Consider the following 19,255-nt stretch of genomic DNA (forward strand, 5'->3'; position numbering starts at 1 on the left):
TCAGTCCCGTGACTGTTTGACAGACTTTTCACTGCCCATGTTTATTGGATGTTCAATCTGGGCCCCCCCCCCGCCGGCTTTATAGGGAGGGATGTCAAGGCCGCAATTTAGTTATGAGGAGAATGGCACCATGGTTGGCACTGCTGCCTCTCTCAGCGCCAGGGACCCAGGTTCGATTCCGCCTTGGGCGATTGTGCGGAGTCTGGACATCCTCCCCGTGTCTGCGCGGGTTTCCTCCGGGTGCTCTGGTTCCCTCCCACAGTCCAAAGTCGTGCACGTTAGGCCGTGATAAATTGTCCCTTAGTGTCCAGGTTCGCTGAATTGGCCGGGCTAAATTGCAGCGTAGTGGCCAAGGGTGTGTCTGTTAGGAGGGGCGATGGGGGTTACGGGAACGTGAGGGGAGTGGGCCTAGATAGGGTGCTCTTTCAGAGGGTCGGTGCCGAACCGTCAGGCCGAACGGCCTCCTTCTGCGCCGTGGGAATCCGATGGGCTGCGCAGTGGGAGCCCCTTGCCACTGAACCAAAGATTAACGGCGAGACCCGCCAGAAAGTGTTCAACTTGGGAGAGCTCTTGAGAAGGCCGACAATGGTGGGCAGGCAGGGACTTACTGTTTGCTCCATTCTTCCCGATGAGATGGCGGTGGAATTTCTGCTCGACCATGATCTCCGTGTAGTCCATCCGCGTCAGCTGGGAGGGTCAAAGCACAGCCAGAGGGAAAAAGTCAGTCGCCACCCGCAAGCCCAGACCCTCCGCAACCTCGTCACCCGCCGACGGCCCCTCCGGGTGGCTGCGGAGTAGCGGTGGAAGAGAGCGGGAGGTGGACGCCGTCGTTACCCGAGGGCTTTGCGTCGGAAGAGGAGCAAGGCGTGGAAAGACAGCGGGAGGGTAGTTTGGGGAAGGGGGGCTGGAATGTCGGCGCATTTTACTGGGAGAAAGGAAACAAAGTGCCGAATAAAATACTGACCAGGTCATTGATGATGTCCTGGATCTGGGTTTGGGCGATCTGCACTTCCTCCGTTGGGCCCTCCAGCGTGATCGTCTCTTCGCCGTCCGTGAACTCTATGTGAACCTACACCAGACGGGTCATATAACCCAGAGAGACACGTTACTTGCGCCAACGTTGTAACGGCGGGGGATGAGGCGCCGATACGCGTTCGGATTCCCCTCGGTATAGTTCCCGATCCGGCGCCTGGCAGCGCTGGATGATCGGAGCGCAGTGGCGACAGGAAAGTCGACAGGCTCCCTTACCGGGCAGGCCGCTCCCTGCATTCGCCTCCGCACCCCGCGAGCGTGCCCGACGCTCTGCCGCCCCCCCCCCCTCAATCGTTTGGAACCTACTTCAGCCCGAGAGTCCTCAGCGCACTCCTCCAATTCGGCCCTCTTGAGCATCCTCGATTTTAATCGCCGCCCCATCGGTGGTCAGGCCTCCGGCATCCTGAGAAACAAGAATTCCTTCCCTAAACCTCCCCATCTCGCTCTCCTCCCAAAAGCCGACCAAGCCTTTTGGCCACCTGTTCAAGTATCTCCCCGTGTCGGCGCGTCCGATGGCAAGGCGACTTCCTACCGTGTTAACGGCGCTCAGGTCAATGAAGGGCCGTTTGCCTGGTGACGACCCAGTGATTACCTTGGGGAGCTGCTGGGTAATGCGGCCAATGTTTTGCCCCTTCTTGCCGATGATAAAGCGATGCAGCCAGGCCGGAGCGGTCACCTCTGCCACCGTCACACTCTTGGCCTGAAAACGTCCGGGTGGGAAGAGAAAAGAGGAAGATCAGTGAAGGGCTCGGGTTCGGCGTGGGGAGGGTGACCCCTCTGGAGACCACCGAGGAGGAACAGGCATTTCGAGGCGAGGTCCCGTCCAGCAGGAGGAAAGGGAGGATGTTTCGAGGGCTGCGGGGGTGAGGGTGGAGCCCTGCCCGTCAGTGGCGGTCTTAGAACGTAGGACATACAGTGCAGAAGGAGGCCGTTCGGCCCATCAAGTCTGCACCGACCCACTTAAGCCCTTACTTTCACCTGATCCCCGTAATCCAACAACCCCTCCTAACCTTTTTGGTCACTAAGGCCAATTTATCACGGCCAATCCACCTAACCTGCACGTCTTTGGACTGTGGGAGGAAACCGGAGCCCCCGGAGGAAACTCACGCAGACACGGGGAGAACGTGCAGACTCAACACAGACAGTGACCCAGCGGGAATTGAAAGGGCAATTAGTGAAGGCAACCACGGCAGGCAGGGAAACCTCCCTCCTTCCTGGGACTGGGGTGGGGCAACAGTGATGAGAGCTTAATGCTACACGTTGGTTGGGCCTTGATTGCACGCCACCATCTTTCTCGATTATACCCAATACTTTGTCGCATTATTTACATTCCAGTTGTTATGGGCCAGGGTTTCGAGAACCCCAAAGTGTATCGTGGAGTTCCCCTGACCCACAACTTTTACTAGATTGTGGTATGGGGAGCACACGGCCCACTCTACAGGTGTGGGACAGCAGAAATGGAAAAGTATTTTTTAAAGCAAAACAATGTTTATTCTATGAACTCAAGTTAACCTTTTAAAACATACAGTGAACATCTTAGCAACCATCAATTCAGATACAACCCCCAAAGAATACAACGCTAAGTAATTCTTAATAACTTCCCAAACAACATCCAGACGACAAAAGAAACACCTTTTAACAGAAGCACATTCGGTTTACATTCACGGCTGAGAACATTTATAATTCTGAATTCGCCAAGTGATCAAGAGATAGTCTTTGATGGCAGAGAGAACAGCAGTACACCTGCTCTGTCTGGCTTCAGCTCCAACACTGAAAACGAAATTAAAACACACCCCGCAGCAAACAGCCTAAAACGAAAGTAAAAAGCTGACAGACAGCCCAGCTCCACCCACACTCTGACATCACTGCAGTAATATGAGCAGCCAAACATTTTTTAAAGCGACATTCTCATGACATCTGACAATGATCCCTTAATCTTTCCCAGTTGGGGGCAGCTGTGCTTAATTACCAATTTAACGGGGAAGCGGTGTCATTGCGACACGGTAGCACAGTGGTTAGCACCGTTGCTTCACAGCGCCAGGGCCCCAGGTTCGATTCCCGGGCTTGGGGCACTGCCTGTGCGGAGTCTGCACGCTCTCCCCATGCCTGCGTGGCTTTCCTCCGGGTGCTCCGGTTTATAATAATCCTTATTAGTGTCACAAGTAGGCTTAACATTAACACTGCAAAGTTACTGTGAAAATGCCCTCGTCGCCACATTCCGGCGCCTGTTCGGGTACACAGTGGAGAATTCAGAATGTCCAATTCACCTCACAGCACGTCTTTCGGGACTTGTGGGAGGAAACCCCACAATTGTGGGATTCCCCAATTCAATGGGTCATTGGTTGGCAAAACCCATCTCTTCATTAATGTCCTTTAGGGAGGGAAATCTGCCGTCCTGACCCAGATCTGGCCGACACGTGACTCCAGATCCCGCACACAGCGAAGTGGCTGACTCTTATGTGCCCCTCTGAAATATCCGAGCGAGCCCACTCAAACTGATAAAAAAGGAATGAACCCGGACGGACCATCCGGCATCGACCTAGGCACGTGAGAGGGCAACTACAAACTCAGCCCTGTCGAATTTGCAAAGTCCTCCGTCCCGACATAGAATCCACATTCCTACAGTGCAGAAGGAGGCCTGTGGGCCATCGGTTCGGCACTGACCTTCTGAAGGAGCACCCTATCTAGGCTCACTCCCCTGCCCTAAACCCGTAACATCTCTTAACCCCTACATCTTTGGACACTAAGGGGCAATTAGCACGGCCAATCCACCTAACCTGCACATCTTTGGACACTAAGGGACAATTTAAGCACGGCCAATCCACCTAACCTGCACATCTTTGGACACTAAGGACAATTTAGCACGGCCAATCCACCTAACAAGCATATCTTTGGACACTAAGGGGCAATTTAGCACGGCCAATCCACCTAACCTGCACATCTTTGGACACTAAGGGGCAATTTAGCATGGCCAATCCACCTAACCTGCACATCTTTGGACACTAAGGGGCAATTTAGCACGGCGATCCACCTAACCTGCACATCTTTGGACACTAAGGGGCAATTTAGCACGGCCGATCCACCTAACCTGCACATCTTTGGACACTGAGGGGCAATTTAGCGCGGCCAATCCACCTAACCTGCACATCTTTGGACACTAAGGGGCAATTTAGCACGGCCGATCCACCTAACCTGCACATCTTTGGACACTAAGGGGCAATTTAGCACGGCCGATCCACCTAACCTGCACATCTTTGGACACTGAGGGGCAATTTAGCGCGGCCAATCCACCTAACCTGCACATCTTTGGACACTAAGGGGCAATTTAGCACGGCCGATCCACCCAACCTGCACATCTTTGGACACTAAGGGGCAATTTAGCACGGCCAATCCACCTAACCTGCACACCTTTAGACTGTGGGAGGAAACCGGAGCACCCGGAGGAAACCCACGCAGACACGGGGAGGATGTGCAGACTCCGCACAGACAGTCACCCGAGGCCGTAATCGACCCCGGGCACCTGGCGTTTTGAGGCAGCGTTGTATTGTGTCCACCGTGCCGCCTGGGAGCTTGCGCCAAGATTGTGCCTCCCAGACTAGTCAAGCAACAGCCTGGCGTAGCCATGCTCACGGACAATGTCCCGGGCACTCCCACCGCCATCCTCTGCCCGTGCCCTGCCCCTACCGGCAGGTGTGGCCCAACGGAGGTGTCAGCACAGTCGGGTCTCGCTGAAGCCCTCTGCGATAATAGCAAGGCCCTCCTCACTCTTGCTGTAACGCTGAGAATGAGGAGCCAACATGAATGTCTGTGGGGTGGGGTTTACCTTAGCGTAGACCTGAGTCAGAGCCGGGCCTAGTTTGTCCGGTTCCCCTCGGAGGATGATCGTCTCACAGCTGCTCTCCAGTGACGGCATCTCGACGGAGACCCCGGTCACGTCCAGTATCTCCTGCAGGGTGTTGCCTTTCGGGCCTACGATGTACTTGTGCTGGGACTTCTTCACCTCGACCGATATCGTCGTGGTTTTCCGTTTCTGTTGGCAGAAAGGACGCAGCTGAAAGCCGGCCAGGCGTGCCCCATGCCCCCACCCAGCGCAAAGCAAGATCGGGAATTAAAACAAACTGAGAATCCGGCCTGCAATTCTCGTGCCCGTATCCGAGGAAGGAGGTTCCGGCGATGGAGGGAGGGCCGCGAAGGTTTACCAGACTGATTCCTGGGATGGCGGGACTGTCATATGAGGAGAGACTAAATTGGGTAGATTATATTGATTGGAGTTTAGAAGAGTGAGAGGGGATCTCATAGAAACATACAAAATTCCAACAGGATTAGACAGGGTAGATTCAGAAAGAATGTTCCCGATGGTGGGGGAGTCCAGGACTAGGGATTATAGTTTGAGGAGAAGGGGTAAACCTTTTAGGACTGAGGTGAGGAGAAATTTCTTCACCCAGAGAGTGGGGAATCTGTGGAATTCACTCCCACAGAAAGTAGTTGAGGCCAAAACATTATGTAATTTCAATAAGGAATTGGATACAGCTCTTGGGGCTAAAGGGATCAAGGGATATGGGGGGTAAGGCGGGATCATGGTACGGGACTTGATGATCAGCCATGATCATAATGAATGGCGGAGCAGGCTCGAGGGGCCGAATGGCCTCCTCCTGCTTCTAATTTCTATGTTTGTACATTTCTAGGAGAACACTTTAACGGTTTGTTAACCTTCCGGCAATTTCCTCCTCTCGAACCGTGTTGGCCCCTCACTGGGTAGGGTCTCCGACTTGTGAAGCATCCTTATGGGTGACCCGAGGGTGGAGGTGCATCAATGAGCTAGTTGACAGCAAGGAGCGTCACGGTCCCGCACAACAACTTTCATTTATATAGAACAATACAGCGCAGTACAGGTCCTTCGTCCCTCGATGTTGCGCCGACCTGTGAAACCACTCTAAAGCCCATCTACACTATTCCCTTATCGTCCATATGTCTGTCCAATGACCATTTGAATGCCCTTAGTGTTGGCGAGTCCACTACTGTTGCAGGCAGGGCATTCCACGCCCTTACTACTCTCTGAGTAAAGAACCTACCTCTGACATCTGTCTTATATCTATCTCCCCTCAATTTAAAGCTATGTCCCCTCGTGCTAGACATCACCATCCGAGGAAAAAGGCTCTCACTGTCCACCCGATCCAATCCTCTGATCATCTTGTATGCCTCAATTAAGTCACCTCTTAACCTTCTTCTCTCTAACGAAAACAGCCTCAAGTCCCTCAGCCTTTCTTCATAAGATCTTCCCTCCATACCAGGCAACATCCTGGTAAATCTCCTCTGCACCCTTTCCAATGCTTCCACATCCTTCCTATAATGCGGCGACCAGAACTGCACGCAATACTCCAAATACTCCAGGGACTGGTTTCTCACACGGCTAAATCGCTGGCTTTGAAAGCAGACCAAGGCAGGTCAGCAACACGGTTCAATTCCCGTATCAGCCTCCCCGAACAGGCGCCGGAATATGGCGACTAGGGGCTTTTCACAGTAACTTCATTTGAAGCCTACTTGTGACAATAAGCGATTTTCAAATGCGGCTGCACCAGAGTTTTGTACAGCTGCAACATGACCTCATAGCACATCACAGGGGCTGGTTTAGCACACTGGGCTAAAGAGCTGGCTTGTAATGCAGAACAAGGCCAGCAGCGCGGGTTCAATTCCCACACCGGCCTCCCCGAACAGGCGCCGGAATGTGGCGACTAGGGGCTTTTCACAGTAACTTCATTTGAAGCCCATAAGGGATTTTCATTTCATTTCATTTTCATAGCTCAGAAATTCAATCCCTCTACCAATGAAAGCTAATTGTAGGCCTCAATTAAGTCACCTCTTAACCTTCTTCTCTCTAACGGAAACAGCCTCAAGTCCCTCAGCCTTCCCTCATAAGATCTTCTCTCCATACCAGGCAACATTCTGGTAAATCTCCTCTGCACCCTTTCCAATGCTTCCACATCCTTCCTATAATGCGGCGACCAGAATTGCACGCAATACTCCAAATGCGGCCGCACCAGAGTTTTGTACAGCTGCAACATGACCTCATGGCTCCGAAACTCAATCCCTCTACCAATAAAAGCTAAAACACCGTACGCCAACTTAACAACCCTCTCAACCTGGGTGGCAACTTTCAGGGATCTATGTACATGGACACCGAGATCTCTCTGCTCATCCACACTGCCAAGAATCTTACCATTAGTCAGTACTCCGTCTTCCTGTTGTATAGCACCTTTAACAAAATAAGAAAATGCTCCAGGTGACTTCGCAGGAGCATTATCAATCAAGGGTTGGTCACTGATTGACGAATGCAAGCTGTGAAGAGAGCAACCCCAAACCTCGGTCCAGGAAGTGGATTTGAAAGGGAGGTTTCAAAGGAGGAGGGGTGGGTAGGTTTGGAAGGGGACTCCAGATGGCAGACTCTGGCGGTTCGGCAGCTGGATGCCAATGGTGGAGCATTTGAAATCGAGGATGAGCCTCGGGCCTGAACTGAAGGGGCCAGGAGATCAGAGAGGGTTGCAGGGGCCCACGTTGCTCCTCACCCTCTGTCTGCACACACACACACACACGCCTCCAGCATGGAGCACTGGTCATCGGTTGGGATCAGGGACTCTTGGCTTGCTGCTCCGCCCCTCAGTGCAGCGCGTCACAAGAACCCCCCCCCCCCCGGAAACAGGCTCGCCGTTTAGCCGGTGTGCAGAGTCAGCGGGTTGGGCGGGGGGGGGGGGGGGGGGGGGGGGTCGCCACAATTTCCCGGGGTCGGGGGGGTAGCAGGGGAGGCAACGTCATGCGTGTACCGGGCAGGAGCGGCTTCACAGGTGGGCGGTGAGGGAAGCTGGGGGCTGACGCCGGGAGGTGGGAGCGGTGGGGGGTGCTGACTGGCCGTCTCACCGAGAATAATGGGTAGCACAATTGGGCAGCACGGTAGCATTGTGGTTAGCACAATTGCTTCACAGCTCCAGGGTCCCAGGTTCGATTCTGGCTTGGGTCACTGTCTGTGCGGAGTCTGCACATCCTCCCCGTGTGTGCGTGGGTTTCCTCCAGGTGCTCCGGTTTCCTCCCACAGTCCAAAAATGTGCAGGTTAGGTGGATTGGCCATGATAAATTGCCCCTTAGTGTCCAAAATTGCCCTTAGTGTTGGGTGGGGTTACTGGGTTATGGGGATAGGGTGGAGGTGTTGACCTTGGGTAGGGTGCTCTTTCCAAGAGCCGGGGCAGACTCGATGGGCGAATGGCCTCCTTCTGCTCTGTAAATTCTATGATCTATGAATAATAATATAATAAGGAAAGTTGCTTACTGTCGCGAGTAGGCTCCAATGAAGTTACTGTGAAAAGCCCCTAGTCGCCACATTCCGGCACCTGTTCGGGGAGGCCGGTATGGGAATTGAACCCGCGCGGCTGGCCTTGTTCTGCATTGCGGGCCAGCTGTTTGTGCTAAACCAGCCCGAGGAAGGAGGTACGAGGAGATGCCTTTGTGAGTGCCGCTGTCTCTGGATTCGCCTGTGAGTAAATGCCTGTTTCGCGGGATGTGGGCGGCGCTGGGCCAGTCCGGCCTTTGTTGCCCATCCGTAATTGCCCTGGAACTGAGTGGGTTGGCTCGGCCATCGCAGAGAATCAGTTCAGCACCCAGAGTCAGGTGGAGGCCAGGCAGATTTCCACTGGCGAACCAGATGGGTTTTTGCAACAATCGGCAATGATTGGATTGGATTGGTTTATTGTCACGTGTACCGAGCTACAGTGAAAAGTATTTTTCTGCGAGCAGCTCAACAGATCATTAAGTACATGGGAAGAAAAGGAATAAAAGAAAATACATAATAGAGCAACACAACATATACAATGTAACTACATAGACACCGGCATCGGATGAAGCATACAGGGTGTAGTGTTAATGAGGTCAGTCCATAAGAGGGTCGTTTAGGAGTCTGGTGACAGCGGGGAAGAAGCTGTTTTTGAATCAGTCCGTGCGTGTTCTCAGACTTCTGTATCTCCTGCCCGATGGAAGAGGTTGGGAGAGTGAGGAAGCCGGGTGGGTGGGGTCTTTGATTATGCTGCCCGCTTTCCCCAGGCAGCGGGAGGTGTAGATGGAGTCAGTGGATGGGAGGCAGGTTCGTGTGATGGACTGGGCGGTGTTCACGACTCTCTGAAGTTTCTTGCGGTCCTGGGCCGAGCAGTTGCCATACCAGGCTGTGATGCAGCCCGATAGGATGCTTTGTATGGTGCATCTGTAAAAGTTGGTAAGGGTTAATGTGGACATGCCGAATTTCCTTAGTTTCCTGAGGAAGTATAGGCGCTGTTGTGCTTTCTTGGTGGTAGCGTCGATGTGGGTGGACCAGGACAGATTTTTGGAGATGTGCACCGCTAGGAACTTGAAACTGCTAACCATCCCGTTACCTTGGCCACCGTTACTGAGAACAGCGTGAAATCCTCGGTGGCACAGTGGGCTAGCACTGCTGCCTCACAGCTCCAGGGTGCTGGGTTCGATTCCGGCTCGGCTGACTGTGCGGAGTCTGCACGTTCTCCCCGTGTCTGCGTGCGTTTCCTCCGGCTTCCTCCCACAGGCCAAAGGTGTGCAGATTCGCTGGACTGGCCGTGATAAATTGCCCTTAGTGTCCAAAGATGTGCAGGATAGGATGGGGTTACAGGGATAGGGTGGGGGAGTGGGCCTAGTTGGCTGCCCTTTCGGAGGATTGGTGTGGATGCGATGGGCCGAATGGCCCCCTTCTGCATTGTAGGGATCCTGTAATTCCAGATTCATTAATTCATTGAATTTAAAACTACGGCAGCAATTTGGCCTGACCAGAATGTCGGGTAAAGCTCCCATCTGCAACAACCGAAGATTCACGCCAGCGCTGACTGACGCCACCTTCAAAAGGTGGGGCAGGACGGAGGGACACTGACAGTCTGGGACCTATACACGGACGGCAGGATCGCAACACTGGGCGAACTGACAGACAGCTAGCCAGGGGGAACGAGCTAAGGTATCTACAACCCAAAAACTTCCTACGAAAGGAGACAAGGACGTACCCACAACCGCCCACGACAGACATTACTGGAAGAGTTACTGGACGCAAGCATACTAGATAAAGGAAACTGCAATGACATGTATGACCGACTGGTAGAGGGCCGATACCATACTGGACGCAACAAGAATGAAGTGGGAGGTGGACCTGGGGATCGAAATAGAGTGGGGACTCTGGAGCGAAGCACTGCATAGGATCAAGTCCACGTCCACGTGCGCAATGCTCAGCCTGACGCAACTAAAAGTGGTACATAAAGCCCACTTAACAAGAACCCGTGTGAGTAGGTTCTTCCCGGAGGTGGAGGACAGATGTGAGCGGTGCCAAGGAGGCCCGGCCAACCATACCCACATGTTCTGGTCCTGCCCCAGGCTTGTGGAGTACTGGACAGCCTTCTTCGAGGCAATGTCCAAAGTGGTGGGGGTGAGGGTGGAGCCGTGCCCGAAAGTGGCGGTCTTCGGGGTATCTGACCAGCCAGATCTATTCCTGGGGAGGAGGGCGGACGCCCTTGCCTTTGCCACCCTGATCGCCCGCCGTGGAATCCTGTTCGGCTGGCGGTCAGCAGCACCACCCAAAGCTGCGGACTGGCTGTCCGACCTCTCAGAATCTCTCCAAACGGAGAAAATCAAATTCGCCATCCGAGGGTCAGACGACGGCTTCCACAGAACGTGGGAGCCATTCACCCAATTGTTCCGGGACCTGTTGGTGCCAACGAACAAGCAGAAGAAATAGACAGGTAGCCAAGAATCAGGGGAAAGTAGCCGAAGCATGAGAGCGAGAGATAGACCGGGGGGGTTTGTATTATTACTTTTGGTATATTTGGGTGTGCCCTTCTCTTCTACATATGTATATATATATTTCTTATTCTGTGTACATAACGGCAAATATACTTTGTTCGAAAGCCCAGTTAAAACATTTATACAAAAAGAAAAAAATTAATTGAATTTAAGAGGGACGCAGTGGTTAGCACTGCTGCCTCACGGCGCCGGGGTCCCAGGTTCGATCCCGGCCCCGGGTCACTGTCCACGTGGGATTTGCACCTTCTCCCCGTGTCTGCGTGGGTCTCACCCCCACAGCCCAAAGATGTGCAGGCTCGGTGGATCGGCCGCGCTAAACCGCCCCTCAATTGGAGAAAAAAAAGAATGGGGGTACTCTGAATTTATTTTTTCAATTCATTGAATTTTAAATTCCACCAACTGCTGTGGTGGGTGTTGGAAACCGTATCTCTGGAGCATCAATACGGGCCTCTGGATGAATTAGTCCGTTAGCATCAGCGCTACACATGTCCCCCCTACTTTCACAGTATGTGTGTTTTATATGGGGGGGGGCCGGTTTAGCTCAGTTGGCTAGACAGCTAGTTTGTGATGCGGAGCGAGGCGAACAGCACGGGTCCAATTCCCCCCGCTGGGTTGGAGAATCGCCGGGGGCTGGCGTGAATCCCGCCCCCGCCGGTTGCCGAATTCTACGGCACCGGATATTCGGCGGGGGCGGGAATCGCGCAGCGCCAGCTGGCGCCCCCCCCCCCCCCCCCCCCCGGCGATTCTCCGGCCCGGATGGGCCGAAGTCCCGCTGCTAGAATGCCTGTCCCGCCGGCATAGATTAAACCACCTACCTTACCGGCGGGCCGAGGCGGCGCGGGCGGGCTCCGGGGTCCTGGGGGGGGGGGGCGCGGGGGCGATCTGGCCCCGGGGGGTGCCCCCACGGTGGCCTGGCCCGCGATCGGGGCACACCGATCCGCGGGCGGGCCTGTGCCGTGGGGGCACTCTTTTCCTTCCGCCTTCGCCACGGTCTCCACCATGGCGGAGGCGGAAGAGACTCCCTCCATAGCGCATGTGCCGGGGATGCCGTGAGCGGCCGTTAACGCTCCCGCGCATGCGCCGCCCGGAGATGTCATTTCCGCGCCATCTGGCGGGGCACCAAAGGCCTTTTCCGCCAGCTGGCGGGGCGGAAGTTAGTCCGGCGTGGGCCTAGCCCCTTAAGGTTGGGGCTCAGCCCCCCAAGATGCGGAGGATTCCGCACCTTTGGGGCGGCGCGATGCCCGACTGATTTGCGCCGTTTTGGGCGCCAGTCGGCGGACATCGCGCCGATACCGGAGAATTTCGCCCCAGAAGAGAGCACAGGTTCCTGCACTCAAACCGATAAACCTTTCTACGGTGTTGGTCCTCTTTGTCTTAGCTGACTGAGCCACCACAAGATCCAAAAGGTCTTGATGAGTATTTATTTGTATATATGTGCTTCTACATTTTTGGCGTAGTCGACAGGTTTTATTGCACATACCATGCACGCTACCGATCTCTCTACGGCACAGGAGGAGGCCATTTGACCCCACGTGTCAGTGCGAACCCTCCAACAGTGCTACCGAGTTATGCACACTCCCCTGCTTCAGGCTCATAATGCAGCAATTATTTCTCTCCCCCTTTTTCAATCATCTACCTAATTCCCGTCCTTTTAAATAAATTTAGAGTACCCAATTATTTCCCCCCGCCCTCACCCCAATGAAGGGGCAATTTAGCGTGGCCAATCCCTGCACATCTTTGGGTTGTGGGGGTGAGACCCACGCCGACACGGGGAGAATGTGCAAACTCCACCCGGACAGAGACCCCGGGTCCTCGGCCCCGTGAGGCAGCAGCGCTAACCGCTGCGCCGCCCGCCCAGCTCCCGATTGGAAGCCGCGCCGTCACTGAATCTGTTCCCACTGCCCTCTCGGCGGGCGCCCTCCAAAGCCTCATTACTTGCCGGGTCAGAAACGCTCCTCCGCGTTTCGACGATCGGCCTGAAGCTGCGTCTCTCCCAGTTACCGATCCTGTTGCCGGTGGAAACAGCTTCTCTCCCCGACCACGGCCCTCTCCTTACCTCTGGACACTTCGCCTCAAATCCCCCATTAAAAACCCTCTCTGCTAGACGGAGAACCGCCTCATCTTCTACAGTCCCCAGCGCCCCCCCCCCCCCCACCCCCCCACCCAGCATTTTACTTCAATCTCTTCTGCCCCAGAGTAAACAGCCCAAACAAAGGATATCACACAATTTGGCGAAGAGAAGTAGGCCTCAGTGCCTTCGCCCCGTGACCCGGCACAGGCCTCGACGGGACCAGCCTTTCCCGCCACGCTCTCAGCCGGCACCTTCCCGATCCTAACCCCTCACCGCGCCCCTCTCGCTTGCCGCCCTTCCACCAGTTTCTCCCCCTGTCGACCCTGTCCCCTCGCGATTTTGGACACCACGGTCGAATCTCCTCCCGACCTTCTCTTCTCCAAGGGAAACACTCCCAACTTCTCCAATCGATCCCCGGGACTGGCCGCTCGCATCCTTCCCTAAAGTGCGGTGCCGGGAACTGGACACAATACTCCAGTTGAGGCCAATCCAGTGTTTTATACAACCTTCTTGCTCGTGTCCCTCTGCCCCTATTAATAAAGTGCAGGATACCTGTCCAGGCACAAAGAACAAAGAAAATTACAGCACTGGAACAGGCCCTTCGGCCCTCCAAGCCTGCACCGGCCATGCTGCCCATCTGAATTAAAATCCCCTACCCTTCCGGGAACCTTATTCCTCTATTCCCGGCCTATTCATGTATTTGTCAAAGACGCCCCTTAAAAGTCATTCTCGTATCTGCTTCCCCTACTTCCCTGTGAACGAGTTCCAGGCACCCACTACCCTCTGTGTAAAACAACTTGCCTCGTACATCTCCTTTAAACCTTGCCCCTCGCACCTTAAACCTATGCCCCCTAGTAATTGACCCCTCTACCCTGGGGAAAAGCCTCTGACTATCCACTCTGTCTATGCCCCTCATAATTTTGTAGACCTCTATCAGGTCGACCCTCAACCTCCGTCGTTCCAGTGAGAACAAACCGAGTTTATTCAACCGCTCCTCATAGCTCAAGCCCTCCATACCAGGCAACATTCTGGTAAATCTCTTCTGCACCCTCTCTAAAGCCTCCACATCCTTCTGGTAGTGTGGCGACCAGAATTGAACACTATACTCCAAGTGTGGCCTAACTAAGGTTCTATAGAGCTATAACACGACGTGTCAATTTTCAAACTCAATGCCCCCGCCCGATGAAGGCAGGCATGCCGTCTGCCTTCTTGACTGCTTCATTAACCGGTCCCTCAACCTGTCCTGTCACCTTCAACGACTTCTGTGCAACATCACCTCAGTCCCTCTGATCACGTATCTTCTTTAGAACTGTAGCCTTTGCTGTATATTGTGTCTCCGCCCTCTTCCTACCAAAATGAATCACTTCACACTCTCTGCATTAAACGTCATTTGCCACTCAGCTGCCCACCCAGCTCTGTCCTTTTGAAGGAGGACACTAACCTCCGCCCAGTTCACAATGCTTCCAATTTTCACCCCCATCCGCAAAGTTTTAAATGGGGGGGGGGGGGGGGGGGGGGGCGTGTTGTGGAGTGGAACAGCTCGGGTAGATGAGAGGTTGTTTCTGCTGGCTGGGGTTGTCGTGCGCGAGGGAATGTGGTAAAAATTGGCCGAATCTTTCAGGAGGGAAGTGAGGGAACACAAATGGCGACAGAGGTTTTAAAACCCCCTCCCACAACTGGGTGTCGACGGTAGTTTTTAATCTGCGGTTGACAAGCTTTTTGACATTCCGAGCGGGTCAAAGGCGAGTACACGGGGTCAGCCGTGGCCTTGGTTCCCTTGCTGTAGAGCTGGGTGACTTGGTGGGGCAGGCCATACGCAGACTCCAGGCCAGGCCGTACCAGTGACTCAGTTATTCACACACGTTACCACCTCCCACCGCTTCTATTCTTGATTCTGCCCCCTTCCTGCTGCCAGACACGGCACCATAGATTCCAACGAGCTTCCCGCCTACACTCCCCCGACACTCCCGCACTGTGTTCCGTCGCCAAAAGCCGTCTGGGTCAATATTCCCAAGGCTTGGTTCCTTTTCCGACTTTTAATTACTTTGCATTGGTCCACATACATCTGCCAGCAAGCGGCCATTGTTATCCCAACACTTTGCCATTTGATTTGCCTCTCCACTTGGATCATGTGAGGCGGGACTGAAGAGGTGGCACAGTGGTCAGCACTGCTGCCTCACAGCTCCAGGGTCCCAGGTTCGATTCCCCGCTGGGTCACTGTCTGTGTGGAGTCTGCACGTTCTCCCCCGTGTGTGCGTGGGTTTCCTCCGGGTGCTCCGGTTTCCTCCCACAGTCCAAAGATGTGCGGGTTAGGTGGGGGTACAGGGGAGTGGGCCTCGGTGCAGAGGGTCGGTACAGGCTTGATGGGCCAAATGGCTTCCTTCTACACTGTAGAGTTTCTATGACATTCTTCTTCTCCGACAATAAGACACCAGAAAGGACTTGCATTGATATACTGCCTTCATGGTCTCAGGTAATCCCAAAGCATCTGGGAGCCAATGAAATCCGTTTGAAGAGTAGCCACTGCTGTAACGTGGGACAGAGAGCAGCCATTTTGTGCACAGCTAGATCCTGCCAACAGCACCATGGTAACAATCAGGTCACCTGCTCTTTATGATGCCGACCGAGGGGTAAACATGTCACGGAAGTGTGATCTTTCCTGTCCCCCCCCCGAGGAGGGGGGCAGAGGTCTCCAATTAACGCTTTCCACCTGAAAGACAACCCCCCACCCCCCCCCCCCCCCCGATAGTGCAGGCACTCCCCCTCAAAGTCGGCCCGCAGTATGTGCCCGTGTCTCTGGCGTGGCAGCTAAACCCAACGCCACCTTCGAGCTTCAGAGGCGAGAGTGATGCCCGATGAGCCTCGGCAGGCTTCTGTCCCCTCTCTGCGGCCCACTCCAACCCATGCTCTGGGGTGGCGAGGCTCCGTGTTGGGCGCAGGAGGCACATGAGGGTAACCTTTACGGACACAGCTGAGTTCAGGCTCTAACAGGATGCCGGGTATAAATAACATGTTTGTGCCAGAGCACCACTGTTCCCAGTGGACTTTTCAGCTAATAAGGCTTCTTTTTGCAACTCTGTCATCCATCCACAGAACACACACAGATATAATATATACACACCGCCGGCTCCCCTGTGTAAACGTGCTGCTAACATCATGCCCAGCCTATATCGAGAAACGTCGGTCCCCAGGGAATGCCTCGCCCTGCTGTCAGGGTTTGGTGACTTCGTCTCTTCCAAAATGGCGGCCGTGAAACCGGGAATAGGCCTGCTGGGCTCATCGGCCCGGAGATTGTTCCCGCACGCGTGTCCGCCGGGATGGAGGCCGCAGCTGTGAGCGAGCGAGACTCTCCCGTGGTTACGTCGCAGGTTCAGTTCTTTGCCACCCCCCCCCCCCCACCCCCCCAGCGGTAAACCTCCACGAACGAAACCCGCCAAGACAAAACATCCGAACGCCGGGAGGGGGTTAACGGCTAAAAATAAGGGGGTCGCCCATTTGAAACGGAGGTGGGGGCGAATATTTTCTCTCAGAGGGGGGGGGGAGGGTCTCAGGAACTCTCTTCCTCAAAAGGCGGCGGAAGCAAAACCTTTGGATATTTTTAAGGCCGAGGCCTTAAAGATTAAGGAGGGGGTGAAAGGTTATCGGGGGTGAAGGGTTATCGGGGGTGAAGGGTTATCGGGGGTGAAGGGTTATCGCGCGGGATGCAGATTTGAGCTTACAATCAGATCAGCCCTGATCTTATTAAATCGCGGAGCCGCCTCCTCCTGCGCCCTGTTCGTATGAAGCCTCAGCTGGCACTGAACGTTACAGTGCTGCCTTCAGGCTCAGTGAAGAATGAAGGAAGGGTTCCCTGGGTAGTATTGAAGCGTTTTATCTGCGCACCCTTTGTATGTGTGTTTTCTGCCTATTGGAACCTCCCCCCACCTTGAAAATATTGACACACTCCCTCCCCACAACGTGCCTCACGCTGCCCCGAGGTGGTGAAAGGCATCGTCTCGGTGGATCTTTGGTAGTCCTTGTTTCAAGCCTTCACAGAACATAGAGCATACGGTGCAGAAGGAGGCCATTCGGCCCATCGAGTCTGCACCGACGCACTTCAACCCTCACTTCCACCCTATCTCCGTGACCCAACCCCTCCTAACCTTGTTGTTTTGGTCACTAAGAACTAGCACAAGTGGCTAGCACTGTGGCTTCACAGCGCCAGGGTCCCGGGTTCGATCCCCCGCTGGGTCGCTGCCTGCGCGGAGTCTGCACGTTCTCCCCGTGTGTGCGTGGGTTTCCTCCGGGTGCTCCGCTTTCCTCCCACAGTCCAAAGATGTGCGGGTTAGGTGGATTGGCCGTGCTAAATTGTCCCTTTGTGTCCAAAAAGGGTTAGGAGGGGTTATTGGGTGACGGGGACAGGGTGGGAGTGAGAGCTTAAGTGGGTCGGTGCAGACCCGATGGGCCGAATGGCCTCCTTCTGCACTGTGTGTTCTATGTAAGTCTATGTAAGGCTCCGAGACGCACTCACGCGCCACCGAGGTGGGAAGAGCACCATTCAGGGATGCAAGCATGCACGTGGTATGTGGAGGGAGGGAGGGAGGGGGGGGGGAGGGGGGAGGGGGGGAGGGGGGGAGAGGGGGGGGGGGGTTACACCGTTACACCCGTCGCTTTCCCCCTGCTGGACAAGAAGCAGAAGAATGAGCACGAGGTTCTGACTGGAATTCAAGCCCCCCCCCCCACACCACCGCCCTCCCCCACCATGGTATTGGAAGCCATTCGCAGTACCCGCCTTGCCCGGCGTGCCCCTCATCTACAGGTAGCCGCGGCAGCTCAGAAGGAGGGCCATTTGGTCCAGACTAGCCCACCGCGGAGCAATTCGAGCCCGCTCCATCGCTGGAGCTCTGTGGGTTTATCCCCCTCAAATGTTGAAACCATCCGTCGTCTCCGCTCGTGGGGCGAGCGAGTCCTGGGTCATTTCTTTTTTAAACTCCATTTAGGGGATGTGTGAATGTGTTCCCCATCCCTAATTGCCCTTGGACTGAGCGGGCTCGCTCGGCCATTATTTAACCATCTGCCGATGGGATTCGGACCTGGGTCCCCCGGGCCTCTGGATTGGTGGTTCAGTGACAATACTCCTAACGCCACCGCCTCCCCACCCACTATCCAGTCGGGAGCCCAGCTGCCCGCGTGCGCCGGAGTTATAATGACGGCCACGCTGCGAGACCACAGGGCCCTCCCATCAGCCCCCTCAGGCAGCACCCTCACTGCCTAGGCGGCTACGCGGACGCCTGGGGTCCTCGGCTGGGCGGGTATCGAGATTTGCGGTGCTGTGCGCGATCGTGGGCCCTTACCCGCAGCCTGCCAGCGCCGGGAAGCTGAGACGGGCGCGATGGAGGCGGCGCAGTGGAGGGAGAGGAAGAGAATCTACAACATGACAAGCAACGCTCTGCCCGATGAACAGATTACCCATGACCCTCAACGACGTTTCCCAACCCCGCTCCCCATCATTCCCATCCTGCTCCGTTTCCCTCCTTTACTGACCGATTCAGTCCTCTACCTAACACAAAGACATCAGAAAATAAGTTCCAATCCAATTTTATAAATATGCTCATTGAATAATGTACACAGAAGTAATCGAATCACCCTCCGTACCTGCCGCCCATGTTTCTTTGCCTGTCCTACTGTTTGTACTCGGTGTTTCCGCGGTGGCTGCGGCCAGGATGGTGGGAAGCTACTGATTGCCAACTGAGGAGGGCACCCGACTCCATGCGGGGCGACCTCGGGCAAATGTGGGCTTCGCAGGACCGGCTGGGGCAGTCGGCTGCTCGACGGGCAGCGAGGGGACCGACGGAGGGGCGTGAGGGCGGGCGCCGCCCTGCTGGGCGGCCCTGCCGCGCTCCTGGGGGGGCGCCCCGGCGGTCCTGCCGACCTGCCGGGCGAGGGGCCGCTGCGCCGGCGCCACGCCCTGGAAGCCCCTGCGGACAGCGGCGTCCAGGCCCACGATGGCGGCGGTCTGAGCTCGCAAGGCGGCGGTCTGAGCTTCCACCGCGGCGCCCAGGCCCTGGATGGAGGCGGCCTGCGCCGCGAGGGAAGCCTTGACGTCGGCCAGCAGCCGCTCTGTCGCGGTGCCGCCTGCCCGCGTGCCGGCGGAGGCGGCCGCCCTCTCCATGTTGGCGAGGATGAGCCGGGAGCTCTGCATGAAACTCTGCGCCAGCGTGGAGCTGGAGTCCTCCATGGTCCTTGCCACCGTGCGCAGACTCTCCGGCAGGCTCTCCAGGGCGCCGAGAATTTGGTCGTGGGCGCCCACCCGCCTGTCCTCACAACCTGGGCCGTCAA

General features: G+C 55.4%; 1 protein-coding gene across 1 annotated transcript in view; it reads right to left on the minus strand.

The window, feature by feature from the left end:
- LOC140405580 (vigilin-like) overlaps positions 1-19,255 on the minus strand; it is a gene marked incomplete at its 5' end in the record, with an annotated part of 612,489 nt that overhangs the window by 209,953 nt on the left and 383,281 nt on the right. Inside the window, 4 exons of the mRNA XM_072494137.1 lie at positions 609-687; positions 965-1,069; positions 1,625-1,732; positions 4,856-5,062. Of these exons, the coding sequence (XP_072350238.1) occupies positions 609-687; positions 965-1,069; positions 1,625-1,732; positions 4,856-5,062 (499 nt within the window). The remainder of the gene's footprint in view (positions 1-608; positions 688-964; positions 1,070-1,624; positions 1,733-4,855; positions 5,063-19,255) is intronic.

This window comes from Scyliorhinus torazame, unplaced genomic scaffold, assembly GCF_047496885.1.
Source record: "Scyliorhinus torazame isolate Kashiwa2021f unplaced genomic scaffold, sScyTor2.1 scaffold_104, whole genome shotgun sequence".
Lineage (NCBI taxonomy): Eukaryota > Metazoa > Chordata > Chondrichthyes > Carcharhiniformes > Scyliorhinidae > Scyliorhinus > Scyliorhinus torazame.